The 13,711-nt window shown below is 38.9% G+C and overlaps 3 protein-coding genes across 6 annotated transcripts; 2 read left to right on the forward strand and 1 right to left on the reverse strand.

The window, feature by feature from the left end:
• The first annotated feature begins 2,636 nt into the window (after positions 1-2,636).
• Positions 2,637-10,167, forward strand: LOC119767199 (zinc finger protein 271-like). 3 transcript variants are annotated; one of them, XM_038255245.1, is made up of 4 exons: positions 2,637-2,863; positions 8,550-9,285; positions 9,349-9,571; positions 9,634-10,167. In XM_038255245.1, exons 2-4 carry the CDS (start codon positions 8,553-8,555, stop codon positions 10,010-10,012), a joined length of 1,335 nt encoding a protein of 444 aa, XP_038111173.1. In that variant the 5' UTR covers positions 2,637-2,863; positions 8,550-8,552; the 3' UTR covers positions 10,013-10,167. The 3 variants fall into 3 exon arrangements, with proteins under 3 accessions (XP_038111173.1, XP_038111174.1, XP_038111172.1); XM_038255246.1 differs by lacking the exon at positions 2,637-2,863 and adding an exon at positions 7,613-8,463 and having other exon boundaries at positions 9,634-10,164; XM_038255244.1 differs by lacking the exon at positions 2,637-2,863 and having other exon boundaries at positions 7,613-9,285; positions 9,634-10,164.
• Positions 5,670-7,458, forward strand: LOC119767198 (zinc finger protein 569-like). The gene is made up of 2 exons (XM_038255243.1): positions 5,670-6,737; positions 6,796-7,458. Exons 1-2 carry the CDS (start codon positions 5,810-5,812, stop codon positions 7,380-7,382), a joined length of 1,515 nt encoding a protein of 504 aa, XP_038111171.1. The 5' UTR covers positions 5,670-5,809; the 3' UTR covers positions 7,383-7,458.
• A 1,544-nt stretch (positions 10,168-11,711) lies between the features above and the next one.
• LOC6044805 (zinc finger protein 320) lies at positions 11,712-13,241 on the reverse strand. Of its 2 annotated transcripts, XM_038255247.1 has the most exons (4): positions 13,186-13,241; positions 12,366-13,095; positions 12,089-12,308; positions 11,712-12,021 (listed from the first exon to the last, which is right to left on the reverse strand). In XM_038255247.1, exons 2-4 carry the CDS (start codon positions 13,090-13,092, stop codon positions 11,892-11,894), a joined length of 1,077 nt encoding a protein of 358 aa, XP_038111175.1. In that variant the 5' UTR covers positions 13,093-13,095; positions 13,186-13,241; the 3' UTR covers positions 11,712-11,891. The 2 variants fall into 2 exon arrangements, with proteins under 2 accessions (XP_038111175.1, XP_001862259.2); XM_001862224.2 differs by lacking the exon at positions 13,186-13,241 and having other exon boundaries at positions 12,366-13,178.
• Between the last annotated feature and the right edge of the window lie 470 nt (positions 13,242-13,711).

The following is a 13,711-nucleotide window of genomic DNA, read 5'->3' on the forward strand; positions in this document are numbered from 1 at the left end:
TCCCAAATTTTAGGGATAATTGCTCATTTGTTAATAATCAAACAATTTTCTGAAATTGATAGTTCCAATTCTTTTTGTAGATCAAAAATTGGTTGGAAAATTTTTTCATGGCAAATTTTCAAGATCAAATCTCATCTAGAGGTGTTGGGTTGCGAGGGTTAACTGAAGATTATGAAAACATTTCTTAGCTTTTCAATTTTTTATTTAATATTTTAATTATATTGAAACCATTTAATAACCCTTTCCGAACAACGGCTTCCAACGTGTTCAAATTCAAAATACTGCGCAGACTCGAAAACTGCTCGATCCATGCATTCAATGTTTCATCTATCATGTACATAAACCTTATACAGTCATGAAATAAACCCACTTGTAAAGTTTAGCACTGCAAGCACACAGCAAAAAAGACGAAATAAAATCTAGATTTTTTTTTTCTAACAAAAAACAATAAACATAATTTTAATTTTATGAATTTTGGGTGTATTTGAAGCTGCTTTAAGGCAGGGGTATTCAAAACACCCAAAAAACTAAAAAAAAAGTTTATTGTACTTTTAAGAAAAACTACAGACATATAATAACTCGCAATTATTCGAGAAAAGAAATACTGCAATAAATTAATTAAAACGCATCAAACAAATTTAGTTTGAGTTTAATACATAAATTAACAAAATTGGACTAACATTCCCCATGTCGATCACGATGCACTTTACTGGTTTAGGAAAAGCTGAATAAAGCCACCAAACCCACGCATGGCCAATTCTTCTTCATTCTCCGGATAGCAGGTTCAAGGCGTTCACCCATGTTCTCTTTCTACCTCAAACCAATTGTCTTCCGTATTGTGGTCCCGCGAACATAAAAGAACCCATTAGGCTGGTACAAATATTTTTAAAAGTTTTTGTCACCCCCTCCCCCTTCAAAATTGGCCCGAAAAATCAGGGGGCAAAAATAAATTTACAATAAACTTCAAAATTTCAATGAAAATTCAAGTGCAACCAGCTGAAATCAAATTAAAATACATTCTTCTGCGTTTAAAATCATTTTTAGCATGTTTGGGTTCATTAAAAAATCTTAAGATTTTTTGAAAATTTCCGATGCAAAATCTTTTTTTTTCGATACAATTTTTGTTTTTGTTAGATCTTAGATTTTTTGAAAACTAATGATTGCAAAACAACTGAACTAGCGTAAAATGCATTTTAAAACACTTTTTTTCATTTAAATGTAAAGACTATGGCTTGTTATTTAATTTTTTTTTTTTTGCCCCCCCCCCCCCTTGACCTCGGCCAGGGCCGAGGGACAAAAACTTTTTTAAATATTTGCATCGGCCTTATTACCAGGTCGAACATTATTCAACGCCACGTTCTTCCGGAGCTGCTTGAGAAAATCGTTCATGTAACACGGAAAGACTTGAACTAAATTTAGTTCAATGAATTTATCAATTTACAAATTATAATTAAGCCGAGGGGGGGGGGGGGTTCAAACAAATAAAAAAATATAAAAATTTTAATAATAAGCCATAGTCTTCATATTTAAATGAAAAAAGTGTTTTAAAATGCATTTTACACTAGTTCAGTTGTTTTGCAATCATTAGTTTTCAAAAAATCTAAGATCTGACAAAAACTAAAATTGTATCGAAAAAAAAAGATTTTGCATCGAAAATTTTCAAAAAATCTTAAGATTTTTTAATAAACCCAAACATGCTAAAAATGATTTTAAACGCAGGAGAATTTATTTTAATTTGATTTCAGTTGGTTGCACTTGAATTTTCATTCAAATTTTGAAGTTTATTGTAAAATTTTTTTTTGCCTCTGATTTTTCGGACCAATTTTGAAGGGGGCGGGGGGGGGGGGGGTGACAAAAACTTTTAAAAATATTTGTAGCAGCCTTAAGTGCGAAAATACATCGAATGAATAATATTACGAAATAAATCATTTTAATATTTTTTTCCATGTATCATATCAAAAATTCACTGAAGTATTTGTTTTAACTTGATCAGCCTTTCCGTGTTATAATGTTCCCCTTGGGAGCATAACGTACCGCATGTTCACCAAAGTGTAACAACCTCGGCTCGGTGTAATCTTTTTATGCTATCTGTCCCCTTCCATTCGCAAGGCCTTGATCATTATGGCAGGTGGCAATTTCCTACCTATACTCAAGCAGTTTTAATGATTCTAATTTCTCTGCTCTCTGCATGCTCCACTATTCCCAACGGAAAGAGAAAAGCGTCGTGACGTCATACATCACCAGACACTCACGATGTCCTGACAAGCGGCAATCACGCCACTTTCCGAGGGTGAAAGTGTTGGTGATAATCACCCTGGAAAAAGGATACATCATGCCACACACAATGTTGATACAAACTTACGCACACTTATGTGCAGAAAGAAAGTGCATTCATGCTACTCGCGTATGGGTGTTTGAATGAGTGAGAGAAAGGTCGTATAACAGTTGTTGGGAGAGAGAAATATTCGCAAACTGAGCCCGGCTTCTCTCAACTTCTTGGAAACACACACTCTCATACATTCACATGCGAGAGAAAATAACATTCGGAGAGAGTAACTTACACAGAGAGAACCGACACCCATACAGAAAACAGAGTTGGTCAAACAGACAGACAGGCGGTTTATGTTATTTTCCAACGCAATTTTCTCCCAAACTCGTGATATAAACAGACGTTCAAAGTCGCGTTCGCGTGTGAAAAGTGAGTCGTTTTATCCGCGTAAGAAAAGTCTGTGTAAAAGTGTGACCAAAGGTCATAAAGTGAGAAAAACAGTGAAAAGTGATTTACAGCTGTGTAACGCTGTTTCTGTTAGAGTTGGCCAAGTGTGCCGGATTTTCCTGCCGTTTCCCGCCTATCCCGTTCCAGGTTAGTTTCCTTGACGTCATCGTTAGCGCTAGTGTTGTGGGTGCGTTGACGGTCAGTGATCACGTTCTCCTGCCTCGACTTTGATCTTGGCATTCAAAGGGAGAAATTTCTATACTCATTATGTTGGTTCCGTTGATTTGTGGATCAGAGTTCAAAATCGATTTGAACTAAAATGCATAAAAAAAATGTTTGTCGACATCTCGAATCGATTTGAACTAAAATGCATAAAAAAAATGTTTGTCGACATCTGGAAATAATTTCAAATTATCGGCTTCCTAAAATATTGTCTCTGAACCTTATCGGTTATTTGATTAAAACATTACAAAGTTATTTTTGCCTTCCTCACCTTACTGAAGAAAGGCTATAAAATCACTCGAAAAATGGACATGACCTCCTAGACCCACCTTCACATATACATATCGACTCAGAATCAAATTCCTAGCAAATGTCTGTGCGTGAGTATATGTCTGTAAGTTCGTGCACCGAAAAATATGCACTCGATTATCTCCAGACTGACTGAACCAATTTGGACCGTTCTACTCTCATTCGATCCGTCTTGGTGTCCTACAAGACCCTAGTTAATATCATGAAGTTTTGTAAAATACTTCAAAAAATATGCTAAAAATATGATTTTGACAAAAGTCCGGAAGATTATAAAAAGGATGGTTTTTGTAAGAAAACTCGACATGTTATACGTTTTTAGAAAGGATTTAAAAGACCTTTCTTACTTGTCCAAGACATTGAAGGTCTGACAACCATATCAAATGTTATATGCACTTAAGTGTTATTTATACACTTTTCATAGGTCGGATCTCAAATATTTTGATGAAAACGCTGTCCGGATGTATCGTGGGGACCATCGTTAGATAGGTAATCATAAGACCTTTCGAACGTGCCCAAAAGATTAAAGATCTTACAACTCTATCTGAAATTACGAGCACTTAAGTGTTAACTTAACACTTATCAGAGGCTAGATCTCAGATATTCTGATGACAAAGTTGTCCGGATCCATCGTGAGGCCCAGGAGACAGAAGACCTTTCCAACACGCCCAAAGGATTGAAGATCTAGCAACCCTATCAAATAAAAAATAAAACTTTATCAATGTGAGGAAGGCTTCTCCCACCTTAGGGTGGATTAGGTAACGTTTTAAATTATATTTTATTTTGAATAAAAATATTTCGGATATTTTGTGCTCAAATCATAATATTGGTTAAGATTAAATTCCTGCATCTATTTTGCATAATTTGAACAATTACATTCTATAACCTTCAAAAATAAATGCGTTATTTTTTTGAGATTTAATCTTGCTTTTTTAAAATTTGGGTGTGAATAGTTTGGCAATGAAAGTAGGATCACATGTCAAGCAATGTTAGGTTTTTTCGTAAATCACCAGGTCAGGAAAAAAATAATTTCCATGATTCAAAATAGAAATGAGATCCTACCTCAAAAAAGTATATAAATAACATTTAAGTGTCCATAACTTTTAATAGGGTTATCAGAACTTCAATCTTTTTCACTCATCAAAAGGCCTGCCGATCTGAGTTCAAGCTTACAATAAAAATAACACATAACATTTGATAGGTTTGTCAGATATTCAATCTTTTTGACTCATCGGAAAAGCCTTTTGAAAACCTAACTAACAAGGAGTCGCAAGGTAGAGCCGGAAATAATTTCCACCCAAATATCTGGCCTCAAAAAGTGTATAAATAACACTTAATTGCTTTTCACTTTTGATAGGGTAGTCAGATCTTTTTAACAAAACGGAACGCTCTTTAAGAAACCTTTCTAAAAATAAATATCTTAATTACGTTTTTTTTCAAAACAACCAATGCGCTAAAAAACGATATATAAACGCGATGGTGGGTCTAGGAGGTAAGAAGTTCATTTCTGGAGTTTTTTTGAAAAGGTCCAATAAACCAAATTTTCAGTTGTTTTCAGTGACTCAAGGCGGTTTCAAAAACACCCAAAAAGCAAAAACTGTAAAATTTGGTTTATTGGACCTTTTCAAAAAAACTCCAGATTTTCCGAGTGATTTATAGCCTGTCCTCAGTCAGGAAGGCAAAACATGATTCAAGCAAAACAATGTAAAAGGGCCGAAGTGTAAAAAAAGAGTCTATCCTACTCACGTTAGTTGATGTTTACATTCGGAACGAGCAGGACAGACACTTTGTTTACACTTCGGCTTTGGCCCTATTACAATGTTTTGTTAGGATTGTTTCTGGAGCAACATTTGAAAAGGGCGCATAAGCATTTTGACAGCTAGAACTATTTTGCAAATTCCGAAACAACAGGTAACTATTTAACAAAACTCGCTACGTTAGATGGTAGCTGAGAAGGCCAGCTGTTGTTTAACACATCGAGTTTGGTGAAAAAGTTACCTGTTGGCTCGGAATTTGCAAAATAGTTTTAGATGTCAAAATGCTTATCCGCCCTTTTCTCGTGTTGCTCCAGGTTTCATATTTGTTTATTTTTAAAATGTTTTCCAACTCAATGCCACTTTCCGCTGGAAAACATCAACCACTCTGTTTACATCGGCTGATTGGACGATGTCTGGGAGATCTTCCGATGGTACCGTACGATGCCGTCGAGCTCATGCGCGTTCCGTTTTTCGAGAGAAGCCGGATTGTGTGTAGTTTACCTGATGTTTTAAATTAAACCTAATTTCTCGCGAAAAACATTCAGGCAGAACACGTGTGTGAGTTCGGTGAGCCCGTTCATACCACGCGGTCCACGGTGGTGGTAGTGAGCGATCGCTCTCACTCTCTTTAAAAACTGATTCGCGTGAGTGATTTTGAGAGAAAAATTTTGCAGTTCCAGTGAAAATCTGACAGTTTTCTGTGCAGATCATAAACATTGAGCGATCTGACAGATAGCAAGAAAAGGAAAACAAATTTTAAGTGAGTACATGATCGTTTGAAGATTAGTGCCCAGAAGTGTCAACAAAAATGGACCAGACGGAACAGCAGTTTAGCCTAACTCTATCGTCGGAGCCGTTCTGCACGTTCTGTCTGCGGGCGAGCCCGCCAAACGTGCAGCTGTACAAGTACATCACGGGTGGGTTCGTCGAGCTGCGGCTGTCGTTTGAGTCGATACTCGGGTACGAGTTCCAGCTGGACAGCTTTGCCATCTGTAAGCCGTGCTGGAGCCTAGCACAACTGTTCCAGGACTTCCGAACGCGGTGTCAGAGGGCCAACGGGTTGCTGGAGCGGATAGGTCATGGGTTGAGGGGGGAGGGAGATGACGGTTGGTTTGGGGAGCAGAACCTTGCGACCATCGAGGGCATCCAGAAGGTGATTCAGGACCAGTTAGCACAGATTGAGAGGGTTGATGCAAAGGAGGAAGATGTTCGGATGTTTAAGACAGAACCGAATGAGGCTGATGTCCAGGAGTGCACTAAAGTTACGCGGGGAGAAACCAAAACAGCAGAATCTAGTCAACAGTTGAGTCAGGACAAGAACAAGGACGTTCCTGCACCGGCATTCCATATGGTAGAAATTAAGGTTGAACAGCACGATGAAGTGGACTCTGAAGAGAGTGACGAAGCGTCTAAATCTGCAGCCCAACAAAATGACGAGGTCACGGAAAAAATGGAACAAACAACTCAAAAAAGTCCAAATTCGTCAGTTGAATCAGCTAAAGAGGACAAAGAAATGGAGGTTGAATCAGAGGGTAAAGGCAACCGAGAATGCAATGAACCCTCAGAGCTCGTGAAATGTGATAAATGCGGCAGAAAGTTCGACAAATTGAAAAGCATGAAGCTGCACTCTATGAACTGTGATGGAACATTACCGACCCGACTTTTAACTTGCGAGCTGTGTAAAGCCTCATTTCTCGACCGCCGTCTTTTGAACACGCACATGAACAAACATGAAGGTAAGTTTGTACGAGATTCAAAAATATTTACAACGTCCCAAAAATACTTTTCTTCCAGGCAAAACTCCATTCCCATGTCGCAAGCTCTGCAAAGCGTCCTTCATTTCCGCCCAGATCCGCAACCGGCACGAGCTCACCTGCTGCAACGATCGCCGCAAGTGCACGCTGTGCAAGGAAGTCCTGCCCGACCAGATGCGCCTGTTTGCGCACTACAGGCTCGCGCATCCGGGAGAGCTCCGCTATCCGTGCCCGACCTGCCACAAACGCTTCAAACGCAGAGACGCCCTTGCGTCCCACGAGCGCAGACTCCACTCCGAAAGTCGCCCGAAAACCGAAGCCTGCCAAATCTGCGGCAAGATGTTCGCCGAGCTGAACGATCTCAAGGGGCACGTCAAGCTGATGCACGAGAATCCGGGCGGAACGCGCGCCAAGCCGGCTCAGTGTGAAGTGTGCGGTAAGCGGTGCAGCAAGCAGAACTCGCTGAACATGCACATGGCCGCGGCACATCCGGAGCAGACGACGGAGGCGAACCTGGAAGCGTATAGGCGGAGGTGTGTGCTGAATATGGAGCGGAAGCGGAGGAAGAAGTTGGTGGAGCAGGGATGGAGTCGGCGGATTTTTAGCCCCAGTTGTGGTATTAGTTGAGGGATTCTGTGCTTATTTTTGTTGATTTAAAAAATAAATTGATCTCCACTTGGGACGTAAGATTCAAGTACCTAAACTGCGTATGAGTAAATAATGGATTGACACCGCTAAAAGGACTTAGAACCTGTTCAAAGTACCCAGATACCGTGTTGTGTCCAAAGTCTTGTAACTTTGTTCTAATATGGTCACTACCGGCACAGCGTTTCAAGTGGGTTGTCGTTTTAGAACTTGACATTTATCTTCGGTGAGGTTCAGCCAATCACAATCAAGGTATTGCACCAACTTCTCAAGCGAAATTTTCATGTCAGGCAGCGTTTTCAACAAAACCATGATATCGTCTGTGCACAACGGCACGCCATCTATGAGGTGAAACAGATGAATCTTCATTATGTCTTAGTTGAGAAACTTCATCTTCCACGGACTAGAGACGGTTTCCATTAGCAAGTTGAAGATTTAGGGCGAAAAAGGACACCCTTGTTTAATGCCGCGTTTCCGCACGACAGACAGCTATCCCTGCCAAAGTACCTGCTGTTCTTCGTTTTGAAAGCATTCTATCACCCGAGTTAAAACATAAATTCTGGTGCAGGTCTTTGAGGGTTTGTTGATCAGCTTATTTGCAGAATTCAGAATGAATGCCATCAAGGCCAGAGGCTTGTTGAGATGGGGCCAGGGTATCCCAGAACTGTATTTTATAGTCCATCGCAACTTCTTGCTCCAAGCATTAAATTCTTGTTTAGAATAATTGGATTTTTAGAAATGTTAAGAGATAATCCACTTGGTTGATACTCAGACTGTTAAAAGGAAATGGACGACGACAAAAATCTAACAACGATGGAGACAATGGCTCAGCCAAGTCAACCATTTCTCTGTAAACATGCTTGTGAAAGTCTGTACGTTCCCTCTGATTACCTGCTTATTAACATGAAAAACCTGCAAAGAAAGATAAAAAAAAACAAATCTGACAACACTAGTTCCAATGTCAAAGTTTATTTACAAACAAACCCACCTGAATGATTAAAACATATTTTTTAAAATTCAATCGATTATACATAGTGTGCTATAAGTTTTCATTTATAAAAGTGTAATAATTAGTTCAAACCTAAAATTTGTTTCGTGCTCAACAAAAATTCAATTCGGTCAGAATTTATGTAAAATTCAATTCCCCAGATAATGAACGCCCCATCATTCTGCGCGTTCTGTCTCCGGACAAGACTTTCGCACATGAAGCTGCACAAACAAGTCGCCGGATGTTCGGACGAGCAGCGGCAGTGCTTCGCGCTGATACTCGGATACGAGTTCCAGCTGGAGAGCTTTGCCGTCTGCCGACCCTGCTGGAAGCTGATGGAGCTGCTGCAGGACTTCCGGCTGCGCTGCTTGAAAGCAAACAACCTGGTGAAGAGGATCAGCCGAGGGATGCTTCCGGGAATATACGAGGACGATGGTTGGTTTTCGGATAATACTTGGGCCAAAATCGAAAGCTTCCGGGCCGTTATCCAACAGCAGACCGTGGAGATTGAGAAGATGGAGGCGACTGCGGGAGAATCCGTTTGCAATGGTGAATCAACGGAAGAGTATGATGAAATAAAGATTGAACCGGTGGAAATTCAAGACGAAGTCGTCGAATCAGATCTGGAATGTGAGGAAACTCTTCAACGCAATAGCGTGATGGAGTTCGAATCCAGTGTTGACAGCAATCTAACTTGTGATGAACCCGCAATAGAAAAGAATTCAACTGGTTTATTCAAATGCAAGAAATGTGACCAGAGTTTCATAACTAACGAAAGGGTAATGCAGCATTTGCTGAACTGTGATGGAACTTTTAATCCCTTAGCTTGCAATTTGTGTGAAGCGACGTTTACAGAACACAAACAACTGATAACTCACTTGGTATTTCATTCTAGAGGTAAGCTCTCACACATCATATCACGCACATTTTAAATATATGTATTTTTAAACATTCTTTCAGCCCAAAATGTTGTCAAATGCCGAATTAAATGTGCCAAAACATTTAGTTCAAAATCTAATCGCTTGAGACATGAGAAAACTTGCGACAAAGTTTATCAAAAGTGTCCGCTGTGCGAAGCGCATCTGGATCTCGGACAAGAACCCCTGCACGAGCATTATAGTCTTGCACATCCAGCAGAACTGAAACATCCATGCACAAAATGTGACAAACGCTTTCTAAACCAGTGAGTTAGTTCAATATCAATAAAAAAAACCCTTAACCTCAATTTGTTATTCATCCCTGCAGAGAACAAGTCAAATCGCACGAAAAAGTATCTCACGCCGAGGGGCGCATCAACGTGCCCTGTCCGGAGTGCGGAATCATGTTTGCCGAGGCCAAAGATCTGATCGTACACACCAAGCAAATCCACAGCGAACTGTGGCTCTTTCAGTGTGACCAGTGTGGGAAACGACACCGTGATAAGCAGTCGCTAGTGACGCACATGGCCGAAGATCACGCGAAGCTGGCACCGGAAACAGCGGCGCCACCAACTGTGGTCCGGATGTGTGAACGAAAAGCTAATCCGAAAAGGGCGGTCGATAAGGAATCGGGTGGTTCGAGTGCTTCAAAAGAGCCGCCGTTTAAGGGATTAAAGTTAAGATCTTTTCAAATCATTAGTCCGTGACTGTTATAGATGTTCGAGTCGAATTTTCAGTACATTCCAATTTGAATAAAAATATATACTTATCTTAAGATATTTGTTGTATCGGAGAAAACTCGCACAGTTGGGCCACCGCAGAAGGAAATAAAAGGACACGCGCAGTTAACAAACGATACGAATTAAAATAATACTTTATTGTACGAGTTCACAAATCCGAATTACACCAAAACTTGGGATGTTTAGCTTAAGCCTCTTCACGCAGAAAAATGTTTTGTAGAAACAGCCTTTACGAGGTTTGTTTCAACAAAAAAATTGCGTTGAAACAAACCTTGATTTTCTCAATTCCATAAAAGTCTTTTATTGTTTTGAAAACATTGCTTTGACGTTTAGCTTTAATTCAACAAAAATGATGATTTTCGAATCAACAAAATATTTTATCGATTCAAACATGCCTTATTTTCTGCGTGTTGTCACGCACGCTGACAGGAGTGGGCCTCCAGGTTGGTACCGGTTCTGTTGTTGGTAACCGCCAAGGTTTCCAGTCTCAAAAATATTCAACTTTTTTGACCCAAAATGACCTCAAAAAATGCTCATAATGATATGGAAATTTTAAATCTATGGATCCATGCAGATGACGGCCAAAACCGTCAATATTGAAGTTGTATATGAGCAGTTCTCTACGAAATCGATCTTTTTTTATTTTAATTTTTGTTTTTTAAGCCGGCTGAAACTTTTTTTGGTGCCTTTCGTATGCCCAAAGAAGCCATTTGGCATCATTAGTTTATTATTATACAAATTTGACAGCTGTTCATACAAAAATGATGTATGAAAATTCAAAAATTTTGATCTTTTGAAGGAATTTTTTGATCGATTTGGTGTCTTAGGCAAAGTTGTAGGTATGGATATAGACTACACTGAAAAAAAATGATACAGGGTAAAAAAATTTGTGATTTTCAATTTAACTTTTGTCACTAAAATTGATTTGCAAAACAAAAACACTATTATTTTTTAAAATATGTTTTAGGGGACATAGAATGCCAACATTTAAAATTTCCAGGTTATGCAAAAAAAACTTTGACCGAGTTATGAATATTTGATTCAATACTGATTTTTTTCAAAAAATCGAAATATTGGTCGCAAAAAAATTTTAACTTCATTTTTCGATGTCTCATATTTGCAATCAAATAGTATTTTAGAAACAATTTCATAAAGTGCACCGTTTTCAAGTTATAGCCATTTTTAGGTATTTTTTTTTTTTTGAAAATAGTCACAGTTTTCCATTTTTTTAAATAAGTGTACATGTTTGCCCACTTTTGAAAAAAATATTTTTTGAAGAGCTGAGAAAATTCTCTATACTTTACTTTTTTAACTTTGTGGATACGACCCTTAGTTGCTGAGAAATTGCCATGTAAGTGTTTAAAAGCAGGAAAATTGATGTTTTCTAAGTCTCACCCAAACAACCCACCGTTTTCTAATGTCGATATCGAAGTATTTCCCTAGGTATTCTCTATTTTTTCCTATTTGTAACTGATTCCCAAAACAAAGAAAATGTAAGAATTAATGTCCAGACAAATTAATTTTTGCTTAGTGGTTATTTCGCAAAGACTCTAATTCGATTAGAAATCCCGTTTGTGAAGAATGAGTAGAAATGAAGAAGAGAAAAGAATGAGAAAGAATACCTTACAGTATATCTAAAAAACGGTTATGAAAATACTAAATCAAATTCTTATGAGATTATTTTAATTTTATTTGAATTAATAATGTGGCTGTTTATTAACATGAGATCTGTACAAACTATCGTGCCTGATTCCGATGAACAAAAAGTTTTCTGAACTAAGTTTTGCCTAATTCCGTTTCCACTTCGATGCCAGAGCAGCTTGACGATGACCTCTCAGGTTGTTCCTTAAATGTGTATCTTCATATGCTTTTTCAAAGTGCCGTTTTCCGCAAACGTCCTCCCACACTGCTGGCAGGAAAATTCTCTTACTCGATCCCCCGAATGAATCCTCTTCTCGTGTCGCTGGAGTTGTTCTCTGATCGAAAGAATTTGGTAAATTGTATTAATTCACTAAAAATCTTTCAAAAACAAGTAGGGCATACTTTTTCTTGAACCGTTTCTCGCAGTGCGCGCACGGGTGCTTCGGCTCCCCCGGATGAACAGCGTTGTAGTGGTCGAACAGGCTGCGCCGGCGGTCCAGCTGGACCTCGCACAGGTTGCACTGGTACACTTCGTTGCCACATCGCTGCTCGTGTTTCCTTCGGTTCTTTGTCGTAGCGAACTCCTTTTCGCAACTATTACGACATTTGTAGGGTTTGTTTCCTGAAATTTAGATTTATTTTAGTCTTAGCTATGAAAATGTCTTTTTTTATTATTTACCAGCATGTTTTATCACATGAGCTGCTAGCCTTTGATGACTTGTAAATTTCGTTGGGCATTCTGGACATTGATAGGTATTGCGAGGTTGCGATCCGTTGTTAATTGAATCATTTTGCTTGTCTTCCGCAGCATCCGATCGTGACTCGTGACTAGTGTACGCTTCATTTGGTTCAATCTTAATCTCACTAAAATCGAAAGCCGTTTCTAAAGCGTCTTCGACTACATCCTTTACCACATATTGATCAAATTGCCAGCTCATATTTTCATCATCACTCTTGATCGTACCTTCATCAATGGGTTCAGTTTTAACACCAATTAACTCTGTTTTTATCGCTAAAACATCCCCAGAAGTACTCTCCGACAGCTTCTCGATCTCCTGCAGCTGATCCTTGATCACCATCCGGAAGCTTTCGATTGCTGTCAGATTCCTTTCACTGAACCAATCGTCCTCCGCTTTCAATCCTTGGCCAACGCGTTCGACCAGACTGTATGCTTTCACGCACCGTAACCGGAAGTCCTGAAGCAACTGCGACATCTTCCAGCATGGTTTGCAGATGAAGTAGTTTTCCAGCCGGAAGTCGTACCCGAGAAGGTGTTGAAGCTGTAGTTTATCGGAACTTCCGTCGCTGAAGAACTCTATGTTTGGATGCCTTGCACGAAGGCAGAATGAACAGAATTGTTGTGAACTCGAACTGGGTTGAGTTTCTTGGTTGAAGGTGTCCATCATAAACTGTTTTAGATTAATCAGACGAAACAAGTTAAGACATTAGTGTCGACTGATACGATATAACCGCAACTTCGATTTAAGTTAAATTACTACCTTAGATGTTGTTTATGTTTTGAAGACATCAAACAATAACAAACCATGAAATGAGTTCAATGCCGGCTACACTCTGATTAAAACCGAACAAGTTTTGAAGCGGTCTAGCTGGCAACACTGAACTTTCGCTTCAATCAAATGTCAAGATTGGAGCAAATTTCTATGGCCGATGCAAATTATAAATTTTTCAATTTTTTTGGGGGCAAAGCATACGATTGCAAAAAAATAAGGTAAAAAAATCGTGCCAGAAATTTTAATGTTCATTGAACAACTTGTACAATTGATTTTAATCTATTTTTAGGAGAAGTTCTCATAAGTTTGGCAGGTTCAGGAATCGGTCCTAATTCCGTCAAATTTGATGATTTTACTATTTTTAAAATATATTTTGCAAAACTATTAATAAAAATTTGCTCTCTCACTTCCATATGTGCTGTTTATTATTCTATTTCAGATGAAAACTCCTTTTGAACGCCAAAGTCGTTCCTCGAATACAATATAACTTTTTTTTATTTTGCTTATTTTGAAT

This window comes from Culex quinquefasciatus, chromosome 2 (assembly GCF_015732765.1).
Source record: "Culex quinquefasciatus strain JHB chromosome 2, VPISU_Cqui_1.0_pri_paternal, whole genome shotgun sequence".
NCBI classification, from domain to species: domain Eukaryota; kingdom Metazoa; phylum Arthropoda; class Insecta; order Diptera; family Culicidae; genus Culex; species Culex quinquefasciatus.